This window comes from Lepisosteus platostomus, chromosome 12 (genome assembly GCF_059453375.1).
Source record: "Lepisosteus platostomus isolate fLepPlt1 chromosome 12, fLepPlt1.hap1, whole genome shotgun sequence".
Classification (NCBI taxonomy): domain Eukaryota; kingdom Metazoa; phylum Chordata; class Actinopteri; order Semionotiformes; family Lepisosteidae; genus Lepisosteus; species Lepisosteus platostomus.
The window spans coordinates 6,570,422-6,586,767 of NC_142622.1; the positions used below are offsets into that span (position 1 = coordinate 6,570,422).

The 16,346-nt window shown below is 38.3% G+C and overlaps 1 protein-coding gene across 5 annotated transcripts in view; it reads left to right on the plus strand.

Annotated features, from left to right (window-relative positions):
- The window catches only part of fam171a1 (family with sequence similarity 171 member A1), a 58,805-nt gene that overhangs the window by 14,717 nt on the left and 27,742 nt on the right, over window positions 1-16,346 (plus strand). For all 5 annotated transcript variants that reach the window (XM_088600625.1, XM_088600626.1, XM_088600623.1 and 2 more), the window contains exons 2-3: window positions 10,733-10,960; window positions 12,797-12,889. In XM_088600625.1, coding sequence (XP_088456751.1) covers window positions 12,847-12,889 — 43 coding nt within the window. In that variant the 5' untranslated portion in view covers window positions 10,733-10,960; window positions 12,797-12,846. The remainder of the gene's footprint in view (window positions 1-10,732; window positions 10,961-12,796; window positions 12,890-16,346) is intronic.

Here is a 16,346-nt window from a genome sequence, read left to right on the forward strand (position 1 = left end):
ATAATGTCATGAGCTCTAAAAGGAAAAGACTGCTAGACTCTATATAAAGTGGTATAATGTTATAAATAGCTTTAAGGTTAGAAGGATGTCACTCCTGCTCTGCTAGATTTTTTATTCTGGTTACACAAGTAAACCTATTTTTCTAGCTGTATAAAGGTAAATGATGTGTAGTTTTTTTGGTTCTTTTTAGGTTAGGAAAGACCACCACCCCTATCCTAGGAACACCTTTTGTTGTATCTAATCAAGCTGAAGACTGGTTGCTCTTTGTATACTCACTGGTGCTAAAATAATAGTATTCACAGTGATTAAATTAAATATATACTTTCAGTTCTACCTTTACATGCAGATTCTAAATATATGGATTTAAAATAGTTTTAACTTCACAGTCCAGGCCAAATAGATGTCGTCACTTTTGGGATGTTTCATTTCAACTGCTTTATTATATTAAAGGAAGGTTGGCATAGTGTCATGGCTGTAAGGTCTGTCAAGTTGTAACTCTTGGGTCATGGGATCATTTCGGGCTGGGACACCTTCTGTGTAGAGTTTGCATGTTTGTCTTGTCTTGCATGTTTCTCTGGGGGCTTTGGTTTCTTCCCATCTTCAAAGACAAGCTTATGGATTTAGCTAAATTATCCCTTTTGGACTATTCTAAATGCTCTTTGTCTGTGGCCCTGTGATGGACTGGCATTCTTTTTCAGGGTGAGAGCAGTTATACTGTATGTTCTCTCTTTAGGTCATAATGATGTCATGTCTAGGTTGTTGTTTAGTAGCCAGTTCCAGCTATGTCTGGTTAGGTCATTCTAACCCAGGTTGCCATGACCCTAATGTGAGTGGGTGGATGGGTCATATAAACCTACTAAGGTAATAGTGTAATAAAAGTTCAAGTAGGTAGCTGTGTCAGTATGTGTAGGCTGCAAAGGAACAAGTAAAGGTAATTTAATAGTGTAATAAAGATGGTTTAATTGAATAATTAAATAAGATCAAATGTGAGCAAGAAGGTTAATCCTGGGACCAGCTTATCTAGCAAGCAAAAGTATAAAAGTGAAATCACAAAGTACAAACTAGTCAGGGGTTGTGGAACATGGTCATATGGCTTCTTGGTTTTTTGGTACAGTATGGTTTCAGTTATGAAACAGACTGAAGATGGTACAGACATCTGTTTATGAAGCAAACAAGACACACAGATTGTTTAGAACTATTTATAATACGTGTGAGTCACAGAGCCTATCTTTTACAGGATGAAGATTTAGCTAGCCCTAGGATGTAAATCCTTGCGTACCAACACTGTTTTCATGAGACATTCTGTACGTTAGGGAGAAAGGTAAAGCTGTTCTAATAAAATCAAATGTCTTATCCACAAGAAAGCTTTAACGTCAGTCTCTTCAGATCTCAGATACTTGGCCAGTTTCTGACCTTCAAAGGCCAGAGTGCTGGAAGTCTGGTGCAAAAGATGGCACACACAATATTGCTCCTTCGTTTCTTCAGGAGAGAGAGGCGGAAATTTCTTCGGTCATACAGAGTGAATATCCTGGGCCAGCCCCTAGTCTCTGGGTTAGTGGTTTTACCTCCATATAAGGGCATTGTTTTCCGCTGGAGCACCACTCTTAACTGTATCCTCCCATTCAAAGGGTGGATGTGTTTCATTCTTGAGTGGACGTGGCAGCTTTCTGGTGCTCAAGCTTGATTTGCTCCTAATTCAGACCTCCCAGAGCCCAGATAAGCATGGGACCTGCTGTACCATCACCCCATGGCCTCTTTGTCTTGACCTGACTAAAAGTGACCTACTGTATATTGAATGGTAATCTGAAAAGTCAGTGAGTATTCAATAATCCATCAAGGTGTCCTTCATACTCTTGTAACACAAAACCATAGTATACAGTTACTAATTTGTTTACGCATGATTTAGGTCTTAATATTTTTGAGTAGTTTACCCAACATTTGTATTGTGGAGGGACAATACAATTTTAAATGATTTATAAATGTTAAATGTGCTTTTCATTTTGGAGGCTTCTGTCTCTTGCTACTCCTGAAAGGACCAGATGTGTCACAGTGAGCGACCTTGACATGACCATCCATTCAACAGCCACACAGACAGAGGAAGAAAAAATCTCACAGATCAGTTCTCTGGCGGTGTTGCTTGTTTTCTTTATTGAGCATGTATATTTTTGTAAACATCACAGATTTAGAACATCAGATTTTTTAACGTCAGAGATCTCAAGGTCGTGTTTGTGGCATTTAAGTACTTTCTGGAAAAAGAAGCAGCTCTGAAATAATAGGCACATTTACATTTGTAAATATCATTTAAAAGTTGCCCACTGGAATGTAAATGTTTGGAAACATGCAAACCATACGAAATTATTTGTGGATCCTGAAAAATAAAGTTTTTCATATTATATTACTAACATGCTTTCATGGATCCTTTAAATACTAGTTTATATGCAGTAAACTTTTTCCAAGCAGAATAATATACTCGCACGTTATTGATGAAGAGTGTTCTGCAGTCTCTGTCGCTATTGCAGTGTGTTTGGTCTTGAAGGTGGACCTTTGTCCTTCTGATTTGTATAAGTCACACAGTTCAAGTGCACTGTTAGAGGCTGTATTCCTCCTGCATGGGAGAATTGAGCTTTAAGGATTTTCTCTGGCTTTTCCAGGTATCTTGTAGGGATCACTTTAGTGTGGCCAATTGAATCAGTCCATTGCCCAGTCACAAACTATAATTGTCCTTTGAAAATATAAAATGTCTGTTAAGACGTGTTCCTGTGAAAACGCAGTAAGGAGGACACGTATAAACGCATTCACTGGCACTCTGTCATAGTTTAACTTTATTCAGTTGGTGATCTGCAAGGAGATGGCAATGAACACTTTTCCCTTTCCAATGTACTCTACTTGAGTGCTTTCCACATCATTAAACAGGCAAGTGCAGTTTTGCAAACATGTTAGCACTAGGAAAAAAGTCACTTTGGTGTTTCCTTTCTGTATGATTACATATTTGAAGTTCACAGTTTAAACTTGAGTAGATTTGTGGCTGAGCTATGCCTGTAATACAGTGTTTAAGACTGAGCTCTGTGGTTCAGTCACATTCCAATGAGCTGATTCAATGTTGGAGAGTGATTTAGGAGTTACTGACCATATGTCCAAGTTAAAGAAGGGGGCTGCAGTTGTTGCTTTTCAGAAATTGTGCGTTTTTGAGTTGGCTTCTAGGTAAGTCCCTTTGAAGACTATGGAAACCTTGTTTTATCATTTGTATGACGTTTTTCTAGTTTTGATTTATATACCAGAAATATTGATTCCATTCAGGGTCCATTCATTCAATAGTACTTTTTCTGCACTAATTACTAGATGGTTCACTATGCTTTTCCATCTGTAGACAGTGAAATTGTTTTTTTGTATTCCTGTGATTGTAAGGAACTCTGTTTTTTATGATTTTTGAAGCTAGATGAAAATGGAATTGAATGTTTACAACAGAGAATTAGATCCTTCCCAAGCAGGCCTCATTTTTTTTTACTGAAAACCTGCATCAACTAAGAAATTCCAAAGTTCTCTTTTCAGTTGCCCTGTTCACAATAACACTTAAGATTTTCCGTGGGTTATTGTATTACACACTTGTGCCATTACCAAATAATCGGCTCACTAAGTGCGTGAATAGGCAGACTGAGCTGTGTTGTTGTAACCTCAGTTCACCTGCTACAGTGCTTGGATCACATGTTAATTCAGCATGTGGGGTTTCAGGAATAAGTATACATTTACATCCACACTTGTATTACTTTCTCCAAAAATATGGTTTTGTTTTGTATGGTTTTGCCCATCAAACACCTGTGATACAAACGGGAATAATGGTTTTCAGGTGTGGTTAATCAAGTCAGTAAGCTAAAATGGAGGGTATCTGTACTTTGACAGACCTGAAGAACCAACCTCTGCTTTTGTGAGTATTATGTGATGATAAAAATGTTTTAGGAACAATTAATATAAGTGTGCAGGTAAATTAATTCTTTAAAACATTTTTTTGTAGTATTCACCTTGATAAAATCTTTTGGATTTTTCAGGATTAAATCTTGTGTCGTTTGTAAACTTCCTGTTCCTGTGTTCTTAATTAGTGTGACTTATAAAAGCCTCTGGAGGGGTGGCAAAAACCTTTAACTTTGTTTTGCAGAATGAAAATATTAACACAAGTGATACTTGACTATTTGGGCAAATTGCATTTTATTCATAGAATTTCTTGGCTACACTTCATTATACTGGTAGATTAATTGGAGTGTTTTACATTTTAATTACGTTTACAAATTTAAGGTATATATAATTTGATCAACATTAATTTACATATAAATCATATGACCAGGATTGTAACTACATTACATAAGCAATACTTGTATACACAAGTTACAAATATAGAGCAGCATGCTGTGGAAAAAATACATTTATACTGTAACTGCTGTATATGTAAATAAACTGGAAAATGGAATTATTAGTAGATCACTTTCAAATCTCTCAATCACGGTTAAACAGAAATGGCTATAGAAGACATTTGTATATAGAGAAGGCAGGACATGACTTATATATATATATTTTTTTTTTTTTATTGGACATGACTTATATGAAGACAGAGATGGGGGGCATATATGCCAGAAGAATTTTGTTGAATTATTTAAGTTAAATTAATTATTCCCAAAACCTGTTTAAATATGTATGACTCTTTATGGATTGCATTTTGTTAAATTCATTGAAGTATTTTTCATGTGAGCTATCCATGATTACCATTTTTAAATTAATTCTATAATAATTAATGGGAATTATATAATTTTATGTTAGGTAGCAAGTACTAAAATCCGATTGCAGAACAGGTTAGAACTTCGTGTAGACCTTGAAATTAATTGTGCTTTGGAAACAGACATAGTGATTCGTCATTTTGTTTTGCTGTGCCTTGTTGGGACTGTCAATACATACTTATCCTTCACTCTGTACTTCTGTTACCTTCACCTGCTGCTCAGTGTGTAAAAGTTTTTATACTGGCTTGATTAAGAGCATGTTTTCCATGCTTTGGAACTCACACTGCACATCAATTACAACCTATCTGGTTACTACTGCGGTGTCTCTGTCACTTTCTCTGGCTTAACTATCCATCCATAAAAGAAATTTCATTTAATCCACATCTGAATTTTTTGCACAGAATATTTGGAAACCAACAAAAGATTGCAATAAGGTTGCTAGGTGTGGCTAGGGTTAAGGTAATACAAGTGTACTTGCATGTTCGAAAAAGAGTAACTGCCTTCAGACCTTCAGGGGAGTGATATTGCAGTTGTTCACTAAATGCCCCAGTACTGACATCTGACCAGAGTTCATTCCAGTGTTTTTTTTTTTCTCTCACAATGAAATAAAGTGTCTGTGATCATGAAGTGAAATGATAGACTGTGTGGGTGCACTGACGTATTGCAATTCGATTCTGGGCATCTGTTCACCCATCACCAATTGAAATAGCAGGTAATTTAAGATTACAACTATTCACTTACGAGTCATGTAGATTTTAAAAAGATGTTCCACAACGTGACGTGAGAAGGAAGAAAAAAGTTATCGGAACATTTGTGGACAGGAAAGGGCGTGATCTACGGACCCGAAACGAGGATAGGTTGATTAGGAGTGGAATACTATAATTTTACAAAAGAAGCATCATGGTGTCCCTGAAAAAAAAACAAATCTTCATAGACTTCCTGACAAATTCTCAGTGTAGACCTGGTAGGCAGGTATTGTGTGAACCACTGAGAGTGGATCTTTCTTCTTCATCACGGGTTCACACTTTGTGGACTCTCCCGTTTTGGTCTCCTGAATTGCTTGGCTGAGGTAATTGTATTGGGTTAAGTGTGGTATTACACTGAAGTGATTCAGAAGCTGCTATCATAAGGGGAGAGATGGAGGGCAGGCGTCACTATTCCCAGGGGGGCCCCAAAGAGTCAGGACAGCTGGTGCCTTGACTGAAGCTTTAAACAAAGGATGTGATGCAAAGCCTTTAAAACGAGGTGGCTTGCTCCCTTCTTATGAGGTTATTGTGGATAGTTTTACAGCATTGTAAGGCGTGCAGTTTACTGCAAGGGCAGAACCAATGGGACAGATATCTAATAAGCTCTAGGTTGTGATGATTGGAATGCTCTGTTTACATCTTCACAAAGAGCTGCTCAAGTAGTGCTGTGTACTGCAGTGTGTCAATCTTTCCTCAAGTTATATACTTGTTTTATCCTGTCATTTCTTACTAAAACGTGTTTAATTTGAAGACTTGCATAATTCCATCTTTGAATGATGTAATGTTCCCGCGGCATATTACTGATTCACTGTTGTTCTGGACATTGTCTTTTTTTAATCATAGCCTGGACTGAATGAGCCAGCAAATAAATTGGTTAGAAGGAATCAGGTTCTTGGTATTTGACATAATATTTTATTTTAAAAAGTGGGTGGTACATAGGCATAGTGTTACGTAATCAAGTATTAGTACTACTACAACTAATAATAATTGCTCACACTTATATAGTGTTTTTCTGGACACTCCACTCAAAGCTAACCCATAACACTAACTTTTATTTTTTTTCACGTGGAATTTTAAATTTGAGAGAGTCTGATGACAGACTTCTTTGTCAACACTGTTCTTATTTTGATTTTTATTTCTGGTTTCTGATCAAACATTAAATTTAGCATTGAATTCTGTGCTTTATCTCTGTAGAAGCTATTGATGAAAGCTTTATTGATTGTCACATGTACTGCTGAGATCTAGAGAAAGAAAGATACAGATTTTCCATTCTTTCAACTTTCGACCTGTGGCATTTGTCAACTGTGCACCTGTTGTGTTTTTTAAAGTGAAAGATAAAATCTTGGATGGAGATTTCTAAGGAAAGGAGTGATACTGCAGTTTAATTCATTTAAGGGCATGTTAAACTGTCCCACAGAATGAATGATGAACGCAGCAGCAAAACCTGTTCCTTGGTCTTCTCAGTGCTCTGGTGATGCAGCAGGTGTGCCGAGTGTATTAAGAGGGAAAGGTGTCATATACAGATCTCAGCATGGAAATAATAGTTCTTGCAGTCTAATTACACTGTGCTGTCAGGGAAGTGGCCTAAGACAGGAACCATTTGGAGAAAGCTTATTAGAAATTACATAATGATAGCTGATGACTATTAAAAGTGAATCTGCAGCTATACAAGTTACTTTGGTGTTTGTATTACCAAGCAAAATTAATTGCTACCATGTGATGAAGACCTGCTTCTGAAAGATGTAATCTGATTGGGTTTTGAAAAGGTCAGGCAGCGTAGCTTGGCCTGATGCATTACTGTTTTGCTTCTGTAGATCTAATTTGCCAAAGCCTTAAACATACGTGCATTAGCTGGCAGTAAAATAACCAACTGGTTGTGCTGGATGAAATCATTAGCCCCCCCTGGGATGTCTGTCTGAACACGTCTGTTGGAAATCTCCCGATAGCTGGCTTGCAGCTGAGGACTGTCTGTTCAGAGTGAATAAAATCGAATGCTATTTTCTATAGAAGAAATGTCTTGCTTTGTAAGAACCCGGTTTGTTTTCTGACTACATTTGCTTTTTCAGTGTCTTCATCCCCAAATCACGTCACAATACACATTTCTAATCAACATCTGTGTTTTTAAAGGAGAACACCTTACTTTTAGGAATCTCTTGATGAATCACAAAGTCTTAGTCATAGAAATGCTTTAACATGCATGACATACCCTGTGCAATCTCTAGTTTGTTGCTGAAAACTCCAGTGACTGCAACACTCTAAGTTTGCGTTTCTCTCAGCAAGATGTCTATTACCAATATACTACCACTTGCTATGTCCTCTAGATGTATGTTTGCCCTGTAAACTTAACAAATCTTGTCCCCTGGGAGATGGCAAGTATTTTTAATTACTTATATTGCTTTTATTTGTTGTACTGGGGTACACAGAACACTTGTCAGAACACCTGTGTGGAGTTCAGGTGGATTTACCAACTGTTTCATAAAGAGAACTTGTGAAATATAGGATTCGTTTTTGCTGATGCCTCTTCTAACTTTGTGTGGTGATGTCAAAATACTTGACCACCATTCTGAGCTGGTGTGCCTTCATGGGGGTGAAATAAAAAGCACTTTTCCTTTACAAGCTTTCAATAAACGTGGACGGTGGGGCTTATTTCTGTTTCCACTATTGGTATCTGACTTGGGTTATCTGCATATTTGTTCGTCCAAGTCCTGTTTTTCAGTGGGACTTGGAAGATCTTCACAGCAAGCTCACAGGAACAGTTGATTAATATGCAATAAGCTGTCCTGACTGCTTTTACAGAGCAGCTGGTTGTGCCCTGGTGGCTACACAGTTGTTTTGTCTAAGAAACTGTTTTTACAGCAGTTTCCTAGAGCAGTGAAAGGTGAAGGCAGGGAGCAATCTATTGTAAGTGTTAATGAGCAAATGGAAAATTCTGCGACTGTAGACTGTGAAAATGTTGTCTCCACTAGATAGCAGTTTTCTGGTATAGATGTGAAATGGAATTAAAAAATTGCCTTTTGATACAGATAGCATTTTGCTGTGCATTGTATAAAAGATCCACACATTGAAGGTTTTGGCTGTGCTCTTGAATAAATGTGAAATGAAATGTGCTGTGCTAGCATTCTATAAAATCATTATTGGGAAATACAACATAATTACAAGCCTGGTTGAAATACATAATTAAGTGACTTATCAAATGACGAGGGGATTATTTCCTTACAAAAAAGGGGCTCATTATAAATTAATGGCACAGGGCCTACTAGATTTATCCTTTCAGTTTCCTGTGGAAACATGTGAAAGATCGGGTGTTGGCTGGAGTCACTAATGAAATCACTTCATCCAGATAACATTGTTTTGAATAGAAAAAAAACAAAGGCAGTTTGTGCAGTTTTTTTTTTTCAAAATGAAACAAACAGTACTTCCACTTCTGACGAGGTCATATGTACTTGATAATTTCATAATGATTTTTTTAATATTATAGAACCAACTGGGTCGTTCAATGCACTGAAACTCCAAAAATGCCTATTATTACTATTTATTATTATTATTATTATTATTAATCAGACACAAACTTATTTTTTAGTTCTGGAATATTTTAAGTAGGTTTATGTTGGAATCCATCTAATATTCAACTGATCAGTACCATTTTAATAATAATTCCTTACACTTATATAGCGGTTTTGTGGACACTCCACTCAAAGTGCTTTACAAGCAATGGGGACTCCCCTCCACCACCACCAGTGTGTCGCCCCACCTGGATGATGCATAGTGCATCAGGAGACTCACAGAGAGCAGAGTGATGAAGCCAGTTCAGAGATGTGGATTATTGGGAGGTCAGTTTCGGCCAGGACGCTAGGGTATCACCCCTACTCTTTTTGAGAAACACTGTGGGATTTTTAATGACCACAGAGAGTCAGGAGCTTGGTTTTACATCTCATCTGAAGGACGGCACCTTTGTACATTATAATGTCCCCATCACTTTACTGGGGCATTAATACCCACACAGACCACAGGGTGAGCGCCCCCTACTGGCCCCTCTCGTACGTCTTCCAGCAGCAACCTTAGTTTTTCCCAGGAAGTCTCCCAACCAGGCTCATGCCTGCTGAGCGTCAGTGGGCTGCCAGTGGTGAGTTGCAGGGTGATATGCTGGCATGTTACAAGTGATTTCAGTGCAAATCTAATCATAAAGCCTGTAGTGGAGGCATCTCCCACGCGAGTTCCAGAAATCCTACTAGAATATCAATTTTTTAGGACCTGGAACAATTTACGTATGATCAATGAGAGCAGGATGATTTGTTTAGGCAAGCAGTTTAGTGATCACTTGAAACAAGACCCACAATTTTCTTTAGCCGTAGAGTACTAGAATCACATTAATTCTGCAGGCAGTAGACATTCAAGGTAATGATTGTATTTGAATTTGGAGCTAGATAATACACTGTATGGATGAGGGGAGAATGCTCCAATCAATGGACTCGTTCAGAATCTGCAGTGAAATTCAAACCAGGGCACATGTGTGGAAGCTTGGGGGGAGTGAATTTAAAACTGGGAACAGGAGACAATGTTTCATTCAGAGTTGTGGCAGTTTGGGACAACCTACTGTATCCTGCCATGTCAATGAAGCAGATACCCTGGATGACATCTTGAGATTGGTTAGATACTAGCAGACAAATTTGAGCTGGTTTGGCTAAATGGCCCCTTCTCATTTGTAAACTTTATTTTCTTATCTGAAGAGAAATCGTAACATCTGCTGTTTGGTTATATAATAAGCCATTTGCCAGCATTGGGTCCATTCCAGTTCCTTGTTTTACACCAATTCCCAGTTCCTGTTGCTTTTGTAAATTCACAGTATTGGAGTGGGGAATGGGTTTAAAGAGACAAAATAAACAGTAATTGACTTCAGCTCTGCTGGTTGAGCTCTACCTTTGCAGTTTGAGATAGCAGAGGTGCCTTCAATCTCTTCCTTCCTTGTAATACACAACTGGCCATGTTGTATTCTTAGATCTTTTTGTTGTACCTAAAGGACAGACGTACTGTCCGTACATAGATACAGTACAAGCAGAGGTGAATTCCTTGCAGAAAATAGGAAACAAAAACAATACTATCGAGCCTTCTTCAACCATCGGCACACAAGTTTTGGGTTTATTATTCATGTTCAAATTGAAATGTTAAATACATCTATATCTTACTCTTAATAAAGCATTTTTATTTTGTTTTCTTGCCATACAGAGGTTACTTTGAAAGTCCATGTCAGTGATGCGAGTACCCATCAGCCAATATCTGGAGCCAGTATTGAAATTTTTACCAACCAGACCTCCTTCACCTCAGAAACCTCAGGAGCAGATGGCAACGCTTTCATCAAATTTCACTACAGAGTCGGCACCCTGTTGATCGTCACGGCAACCAAGCATGGCTACGTGCCGAACTCCTCGCCATGGAGACCAGAAAAGTTACCTGGTATGTAGAAGTGATAATGTGCCTTGCCCAGCCTGTTACATTTAACTGGTATTCATGTAGTTTTTGTCAATATGAGTAAAATACAAGCAATAGAAAAGTACAATAGGCAAGACCTGACTTGCATGCTTTTAACTTGTATACATTTCAACAGCGTAAGAGAGGAGATGCTTGTGGAAAAGTCTGTGCCTTTCCTTATTGCTGAAAGCTATAACAAGCTAAATCAAAATGATTAAAGGTTTTTCTCAGTTCTTGTATCATTTTTAAAGGGGAATACGAGGCAAAAATTACTAATGGGAGTTAATGATTGTAGAATAATTATTCTTGTAGTAGGTGATCAGTTGACGTCATTTGTCGTGTGTAACTGAAGATAAATGCTTAATTAAAGACATACGAGCTTGCAGTGATGGATTTTGTTTTGCAGTCTTAGTTTTAAAATCCAATTTTACTTTTTTTCTTGAATTTGATGTGGTCTCTCAACGTAGAAGCCTCCGTACTGGCACAGGCAGGATGAAGACCACGTGCGCATGTTTTCTCAAATGCGTATTGTCAAGCATTTCGCTTCTTTCTCAGCCTGACAACTCGGTGGCAGAGTTATGGTATTGAGCTAAGGGAAGATGCAGGTCTCCTAGAAAGCACTGGAATCTTGCAGAGACTCATCAAGACGCATGGCTTGATGTTGCAATGCAAACCAACAATGTGCTTCCAGCATGAGCAGCCCAAGTGCTGTGTAGCTCTTTAGGGAGTTAAAGATACAGCTAGAGATCAGTACTGTCTGGACTGTAGGTTCTAACATGAGCTCTGAGTAGGCATTTTCCTTGGCTGAGCAGTAGGTCAGGAGCCACTACCTTGCTTCTTAAGCACGTTTCTTCTTAATTGACAGTGGCTGTCTGCAGCGTTGTCGGGAAATTATGAAATAATTTTGTTGAAAGTCATATTAAAACCTTTAAGATGAAAATTAAAGGCTTACATATACCCTATGAAAGGTTACATAGGAAATGTTCAAATCTGAGAACTTAAAGGCTGAACCGAGTATGAAGGATAGGAAACGGGTTATGCCATATCCTGTGGGTTCAAAGCATAGAAAAATACACCTGAACATAAGTCAAGGTGTACTTCTACATAATTGCCAGTTTGGTGTTTAGTATCATCTGTCCCTTTTTTTAATTTCGCATGACTTGCATAAATATAAAGGATGGAAACTCCTGCATGATTACATAGTGCTGAAAAATGCACAGTGTGAACCTTTTCCTAGTTTTATTGTAGGCTATATCGACTAGTATTCCAAAATATCACTGGGAATCTTTCAACTGTATTAAACGATGATTGATATAGCTGCCTCATTAAAAATCAATATATTGACAAAGAGTGATTTGTTCATAGCCTCGAAAAAACCCATTCATGCTGATACTGCCTTCCTGAATGAGTAATTGCTGTATACGGAAATGGCAGCCAGTCCAGCAGGACTTTTGATCTGGCCTTCAGCTGCAGAATTCATAGAACAGTGGCAAGGAACCATGGGAGGAAAAAGCCATCTTTGAGTAAAGAGGGCTATTGGTGCACATGAAGAGCTGGTGGATATACTACTACTGAGTCACAGAAGTGCAAGTTCACAAGGTTGTTGTTACACAAGAGCTGTCATTGCAGTGGCCTTCAAAAGTGCAAAAAAGGCGAAAGAGAAATGGTGATATTCTTACCAGGCAGTGAGGGATTTTATCATCCGTGTTTGCCGGTTTCCCTGGTATACAGTATGCGACAAGGATGCATCCCTTTGGTGTGATATTGAGCTGGATCCATGGCCCCTGTCCGGAGCTGATGCCTCTCTCATGTATTTTCTAGTTTTCTCATCTCTGAGCCTTGATTTACTTCCCGAGAGATCGGCCACACTAATGGTGTATGAAGACCTCGTTCAGATTGTCTCCGGGTTCCAAGGTATGTGTCACAAATAATGGTTGAATAACGTTTAAAGGATGTGCATCAATTTGAAGGTTTGTTTTTAAGAAACTTTACCTTTTCACTGGTTTGCAAGACCTGTTTTGGTAAGGAATTTTGTAAGTGTGATTACAGTATGTATTGGGAACACGTTTCTCAAAATTGGATATTTCAGTTTTAATTTGTAAGTGAGCATGCTAACAAGGCATTGTGGGATGGGAGTGAGATCTTAATTATCATATGGGGTTTAATTATTTTATGTTATTTCTGGCTTATACATTATGTGCTTGACAGTGTAATTGCATTAAATCCAGTATAGACTGGCAGGGGTTTGGATCAGGTGGGATTTCTTGCTCACTTATTGTACTGTCATGACCCATCCCCACTCGGAAGCTTACAGTAGCAATCACATCAGCAGAAGGGAATTCCACTATCTTCCCTTTGACAATAATGAGCCCCTGGGAATTTGAGGAAGCAATTGTATTTCACTTTCTACCTCAGCTCTGATACTACTCTTCAGATGTGAAGTCATTGTCATATCCAGCGCAACTTATATTGGCAACAGGTTTTAAAGGCTTTGTGTTTTGTTTACAGTACATGGGACTCCCATGCAGAAATTAGCTTTCTTTATACATTTCCTGTTTATTTGGGAACACATTCATGAAATTGTGATTAAAAGAAGATGTAGTAGCGTGCATTTAATCTCTGAAAGGACTACTTGAGAAATTGCTTTGGTCTCTTAGTTTCTGAAATATGTTTCAGAGCTTTATTCAGTAAGTTTTATCCAATAGTACTTTTTATTGTAAATAATAGCTCTTTTTAGGATTTGTCGAAAATGAACAACAAGCACTTAAATGTTGCTTTGTCTTTGTGTTTTCCATGCTCTTATAGAATAGCCTTGGCATTTTGTTTGTTCTGAAACAGTGGTTTTGGAAGATCTGCAGATCTTACCAAATTAAAGGGGAGCGTGCGCTGCTAGTTTTTTCTGAAATTTGCTTTATTGCTGCATTTTTGCCTCTGTCCTTCCAGTGCTTGCAGTAATTTATCTCGTGATAAACAAATTACAACATGAATATAATGTTGTTTCGTACTTTTTTTTCTTGCACCGGGTTCTTTGAAATACAGTTAAAACCTTTAGCATTTCAGATTCAGAGGCAATTAATTAAATTCTTTAGCTTTTAGCTGAACATGTCCTGTATTTATGTGACAGCTGCATAAAAAGTCAGTCACCGCCTGGTCTCTCTGAGGGTGGGAACCGGGGGGCTATTATGTTTTACAGACGTTGTGTTCAGCATTCAAAGGAAGAAAGTGTAGCACTAAATCATCATTGGCCATGGTAACGAGGGACTGCATTACTTGTGCAATTAGCAAAAATCCTAAACATCAGTCTGAAATTCAGCTTGAGCAAACTGCCATGTCAATGCAATGAAAGCGAACTGTCAGGGCGAGAATAACATGTAAAAATTCTGTGCTGTTTATGGTCCATGTCAGCCAGCGTGGTTTGATTTAGGCCAGATTAAAACACAGGTTTTATTTTAGGGACAGAGTCTTGTTTTACGTTCTCATTGTTCCTTTCCTGTAAAATCTAGGAGGCCCTGAATAGGAAATATCAGTTTATTGATACCTGTGCTAAGCTGGCAAAAGGAGAGGTCTGAGGGGTGGCTGAGCAGGGCTTCTGGGAGGGGCCGTAGTGCTGTCAGGCAGGGAGAGGCTCCAGGGATGAATGCCAGAATTCATTACTCCTGTGTCAGCCCCACTGAAGACACATTTACATAGCAACCTGTGCTCTCAGCAGATGGGAGACTGTGTACTGCATACATCGAGATTGATGGCAGTCTGAGATTAATAAAATGAGTGCCCCTTTCAAATTGCTGTTACCGTTAAGAGCACTCCTGTTATTTCTTCCCCATTTTTTTCAGCTTATATTTATGCTCATGGTGAGTATTATAAGAATAGCTTCTCAGTACTTTCCACATTTTAGAACAAGTTCGATTATTCTCTGTGAAGTGAGCTCTTCAGTTCATGTATTTAGGTGGGTTTTGGGTAAAGTGTACAGTTGTGCAAATCTTTTGGGGTTTTTGTTTCAAGAGCACTTAGTGTCTTTAACCAAAAAAATTGGTTTCTTGAGCAGGGTTGTGTAACTGCCCTGGCTTTCATTATTTGAGTGAAAATGTCGTGACAGCACAGCAAACTGAATTTGATGGGAAATGTGTGTCTGCTTCACCCGTTAAGCCCTCACCTCCTAAGAGAGCAACATTAAAAACTTTTAAGAGCTTGATTTTTATAGTGACAGCTGTGTAGTGGGAGACATGTCTGTGTACCACAGAGACATGCCAAGGGAAGGAGAGGATCAAAGGCATGTTTGACCTCCAATCCAGAAACGCCAGCCACATACTTGTGGGCTTTTTTCTGGCCTTCATTATCATGTTGTAGTAAAAAAACTGTTTTGCTTTTCTGTATCTTGTGCTTTTGATTCATTGGAATTCAAAAGAAGTCATGTTGGAGGAGAGCAACAGTTTGTGAACCTTTGGCTCCTTGGTTAGTATTTTTAAAATTATTTCCCTCTATCAAGACCTGGTTTCACTTAAACGTCATTATACACCGTATTGTCACAGGTATACTGTAATTAAAATGTTCTATACTGCGATGTAGTCCTCAACACAGCATCAGTTATCTCAGTTTAAGCCTACAACCCTGGGATAACCTTTCAATATTATGGATACATAAATATTGCTTTCTAAGCATTTGTAAGTCTTGTTTTTAATTATACCTGGAGGATTTTTCTTTTGCAAAATACCATACAAATCTTGTATTTCCATAAACACTGCCAGCGCTTTATAATAACATTGAAGGAAACCAAAACATTGAGATCCATATTGTTTTTAATTACTAGAATCAGAAGAATGAAACTGAGTCTTTATCATGTACAGTATACATTTATATAAGAGCTGGGATTCCCTGATCTTCTCCCACCACTCCACAATATGGATTCTTCCCAGAAGTAGAGAAATCAGCTCTGTTATATCAATGCAGTAATAACAGAATTTAAAACATTTCCGCAATGCTTCGTGTTACAAAATGTTTAGAACTGGTTGGCCTAGATCAGAGGTCTCGAACCCTTGTCCTTGAGAGGCCCAGTCTAGCAGGCTTCATAGGCCTCATTTTCTGAAGACATAGAACATTTAAACCGTGATCAGTTAAACAGGTGGTGAGTTCAATTAATGTAGAGAATTAATCAACTGGAACAAAAATGTCTTCTGGTTCAGTCATCGAGGGATGGAGTTCTCTTCACTGAACACATTACATGCTAAGTTGATCAGTAAATTAAACAAATGTTCCTCTTTACTTAAGAGTTGATTTGGGGTGACCTATAAAACTAACTGGATTGGAGGGTCCCAGGACCAGATTTGTAGTCCCCTGGTCTAGATGATGTGGGCTGGAATCCTAGCAGATTTCT